This window comes from Chinchilla lanigera, unplaced genomic scaffold (genome assembly GCF_000276665.1).
Source record: "Chinchilla lanigera isolate Chin_1 unplaced genomic scaffold, ChiLan1.0 scaffold00035, whole genome shotgun sequence".
Taxonomy (NCBI): Eukaryota; Metazoa; Chordata; class Mammalia; order Rodentia; family Chinchillidae; genus Chinchilla; species Chinchilla lanigera.
In genome coordinates this window covers 4,641,965-4,646,414 of record NW_004955436.1, presented here as the reverse complement: position 1 = coordinate 4,646,414, position 4,450 = coordinate 4,641,965, and the positions used below count along the sequence as shown (strand labels likewise).

Sequence of the window (4,450 nt, the reverse complement as noted above, 5' to 3'; positions counted from 1 at the left end):
TAGCTCAACCCACCGTGACAAGACTTCCTTAGATTCTGGATGAATTTAATCATCACAAATCCTTCATAAACATCGCAAACAAAAATATACCATCTCCACATTCCCTGAGGCTTACTTTGTAAACTAGGTTTTATATTAGGTGCAACCTTCTCAGTCTGACTTACCGCTCTGTGAATGGCTATTTTATGTAAAACTCTGTCTTATACAATCCCTAGCTAAATAAATGACATTAAAAATAACACTTTACAAGTGGGTGAGATTTTTATTCCAATCTGATTTGTATTCCAAAGGAAATTATAAAGTGTACTCACTTTTGTATTAAAAAATTCTGACAAAATTTTAATGGAAATCACAACACATGATACATTTGCCTATGAGATGAGCTAGCGTTTTTTTCAGTCACCATCATCTGTCTCCACCTCAAGGATAACCTTCGCATTAGTGAGCAGCGCTGCTGCAGTTGAGGGAACAGAATACCCCAAGAGCTTCCCCAGCCAACCAGGAGCTTTTCTACACCTTCTCATACTGGCGAATGCAGACAACGTCCCCAAAGGTAAGAGTCTGAAAGAGTCAAAAAAATCATCAAGGCATTTTACATGGGAATATTTGCAGCCAAACTTTGAAAAATTCTCATGTATGTATATATATGATTTAACTATTACGTAGTAGAATGCAGACACTAAATACTGCACCAGCTCTTCATCTCGGAAGGTGAATTAAAGGAAACCCTCTGTTTAGTGAGTGAAAGGCAAATGTACACTGCTCATGTCCCTAACATGAAGGTGAAGAAACAAGAGTTTACAATCCGAAGAATTCCTTCGGTTTTAAGTTACCAAGGCCACTGAGCAAAGTCAGTGTGAGGAACGGGGCATCCACACTTTCTCAGCTCTCCACTTCACAAGTGAAAGTGATTTGTAACAGGTTTTCATAACCACTTTCCGTACATAATCTAGATAAATTTCTTTAGGAAATGCAGTCATTTGAACTAGTGGTGTTTGAAATGACTTGTTCAGAAATCAGCAGGAAGATGTGACCTTCCAAAGCTCTCATTACTTCCCCTGCCGTGCTTCAGCCTGCGAGAACCTGGAGCTAAGTAAGGCGTGTAGGGCAGGCAGTTTGGCCACACTGATGTCAGGTCCAACTGGAAGTGCCATAGGGTCGCCTAAATTTAGGGCCAGGATGTGCGTGATGTTTGAGCATTGGTGTGATTTCCCTGGGTGTGGGGTACCTTTCTCATCCATGGCTTTACTCTCATCGTGTCAAATTTGAACAACTCTGAACTTCAGATTGAATTTTTAAAAAACATCCTTTCTTTTGCTGACCTTGCAGAGAAATGTGGGCCAACATTCCTTCCGACAAAAGGAAAACTGTCACTGTCTACACTCTTACTTCCCCATGTGAAAAGAAGAATGGGAACTGCAGTCTAGGAGTACTCAAAGAGAGCAATCAATTTTCTTAGATAACAACAACAAAAAGAAACCTGCCTTAGCAACAGGATGTAAAGCATCACGCCCCGCCCCCCAAAGACTAAATCAACTTGACTATGTCAGTATCATGAAAATACCCTGAGTTTACAGAAAAAGGTTTGCTCACAGTCTTTTCCCAGTTTGTGATGTGACTCCATCATTTAAGGAGTTATTTGTAAATTATTTTCTTTTTTCTAATATCCGCATGCCTACTTAGTTTTGAACATATATGTTGTAAAAGCACATAGTCAATTTTTAAAAAAGAACTAGAAGGAAAGTAAAGAGTTTTGGTTAATGTTTTGTTATTATTTTCAGTTACTTATATAACCTTAATAAACTAAAATAGAAAATTTTAAAGTATCTCTTATTTATTACAGGAACCATTAAGTAACTTTTCTAAGATTCAGTAAGCTTGATTTTATTATAATAGCAATTTTTATGTATTTTTGTGATTACTGGTTTTGCATATAAATTTTACATGAAACCTAGGTATTCACAGCAATGCCACAAAAATTGTTTTGACATGCAGTTGTGGATGAACCAATGGTATACATATTTTTAAAAACTATACCAAATATGAGGCCAGGGATATAGCTCAGTGGCACAAGCACCTGCCTGGCAATTGCAAGGTCCTGAGTTCGATTCCCATACCAAGAAAAGAGAAGAAAGAAAGAAGAAAGAAAGAAAGAAAGAAAGAAAGAAAGAAAGAAAGAAAGAAAGAAAGAAAGAAACTGTACACCAAATAGATTTTTTCTATGATCAAAGAGTCTCTAAGGAAATAATTAGGCAGATTCTTCAGATTTTTCTCTCTGTATAAATTGTTAAAGAATCTTGCGAGTGACATAATATTACTCTGAAAGAAAAAGGAGTGGGGGAAGAAGGCAGAGAAAAAGAAAGGAGAGAAGAGGGAGGAGGAGAAGGTAGAAACTAGATGCAGATGTCACTCATGACTTACCATAACCATTTTGCCATCCTTAATTTCTCTCACAAATTTTGTTTCCTTGCCATCCCATCTCTGTGTGTGAACGAGTTTGTCTCCATCCAGACTAACAACAGACTGAAAGCAACACAGAATATTACAATAGGTGCAAGTCAGGTTTCTGATATGGAAGTCTTGTGTGGTTGAATAAACTGTCAGCCATATTCCATGAGTTCTGCCGTCTTCCATTACTACCCAGATTACTGTGTACACTCCACTAATTCATAACTTGATTGAAACATGTCCATCTCAATGCAAACACGTCACATGCTAGAAATTAAAACTCTCAGCTAGTGTTTAAGCAAAGTCTTAAAAGGAGGCAAACTAGTTAGCTAATCTGACGGAAGCGGGCAGAGTGAACAAGGTGCAATCTTTCTATGGACTGAACACTGCTTAATACCTCCTGGAATGCAAGCTTGATATAAAATATGAAAAGTAATGAGAAACGAATGGGTTTGAATTTGGGGTACAGCCATCACTGTTGCTCAAAACATAATGTGGGCACTGTAGAGTGATAACTCCAGGTCTTTCTTCCTTCTTCCTAAATAGGAAATATTGAAAACATTCTCTACCATCCACCTTTGAAGAAAAAGAGAGGCACTGGGCATCTCTCTTTTCCTCCTCCCTTCCCACCTTCACGCTGCAGAAGTAACTTCTTACCTTACACTTTCTGTCATCTGCACTGATTTCATCGAACTCCTCTCCCAGGTGGAAACTGATCTCCGTGTTCTTGAATGTGCACTGGGTCCGGATCACCACCTTGCCTGCTTCCTGACTGATAATCACTGTTGGCTTGGTCACATTCCCCACTTGCCTCGTGGCAAAGCCCACACCTAAAACAGCAAAAGGAACAGGTACAACCCGCAGCCCCTTGCAGAATAGCTCACAGCACAGACCTCCGCTTCCCAGGCCCAGAGGCCGGGAGACACTGTTACTGATTAACGGTCAGTCCACCAGTCGGGCCACTACTGAGCACAAATATGTGAATGCTGAGGAGAAACTGCCAAAGTCCCAGCAGTGTCACGCGCTCTGCAGAACACCAAGTGCTCAGCCCACGTGGCCCTGGGTGGAAAAAACGGGCAACTGCCACAGTAAACTCCGAGTGTGGCATCAGGCTAGGGCAGTGAGGTCTCTTGCTGACCTGACCGGGGGAAACAGTGACCTTCGAGGCCAGAAGCTGGGGACAGAATGCGCTCAGCCTGTCTTATTCTTACGCACCCAGGGCCTTCATGTATTCATCAAAGTTCTGACTGTCCGTCAGCTTCCAGGTAGCACAGAAAGCCTCCACCATCCTCGCCTTTCTCCCCTGTAGCTTGGAAAACAGATGAGACCAAGGAGCCCAGGTCTCTGCCTCTGCAACTGCAAAGGATCCCTGTGCACCCCACAGCCGCTCCCGCCTTCTTATTTGTAAAAGAAGCTGGCACAAAGCCCAGGGCTGCAGACCCCCCCTGCGAGTGCCTCTCTCCAGTAGGCTGTCGAGGGGGAGGGATGGAAGGAGAGTGCCTCTCCCTTCGTGATTGGATCAGGCCACTGGGTTAGCAGAGCAGGTCAGTTCCACCCATCCACCATCCACGCTGCAGCCCTGCTGCCTGAGAAGGCTCCGCGGGGACTCGGGGGGCCGGAGGCGGGCACAGGAAAATGAGAGAGGGTCTTTCAGCTCTTGTGAAAAAACTTGGCAGAGGCCATCTCCAAACTGTGGAGAAAAAGGAGAGGCACAATAGCTCATTGAAATTGATTTCCGTTCATGGCAGAGCTGGTTACAGATGAGGACCTCCTTAAAGACAGCCACTGACACTCCAGACTCTGCACACAAGGAAGTCTGAACAGCGTGTTTTATTCCGTCTTCTATTTGCAGGGAGCACACAGGCAGGCGAGACGGTGCCAAAGTGAGAAAGAGGCCCTCGCTGATGGACTGCCTGAGAGCCTCGCTGGGCGTCATGGATGCTGCCTGATTTGGGCCCTTTGTCCACACACAGGAAGTGAAGCCAAAGATGTCGTTGTTCTC

The 4,450-nt window shown here is 43.2% G+C and overlaps 1 protein-coding gene across 1 annotated transcript; it reads right to left on the bottom strand.

Moving 5' to 3' along the window:
* Positions 1-242: 242 nt before the first annotated feature.
* Fabp7 (fatty acid binding protein 7, brain) lies at positions 243-3,831 on the bottom strand. The gene is made up of 4 exons (XM_005389151.1): positions 3,664-3,831; positions 3,106-3,278; positions 2,422-2,523; positions 243-561 (listed from the first exon to the last, which is right to left on the bottom strand). The coding sequence occupies exons 1-4, from the start codon at positions 3,734-3,736 to the stop codon at positions 511-513; spliced, it is 399 nt and encodes a 132-aa protein (XP_005389208.1). The 5' UTR covers positions 3,737-3,831; the 3' UTR covers positions 243-510.
* Between the last annotated feature and the right edge of the window lie 619 nt (positions 3,832-4,450).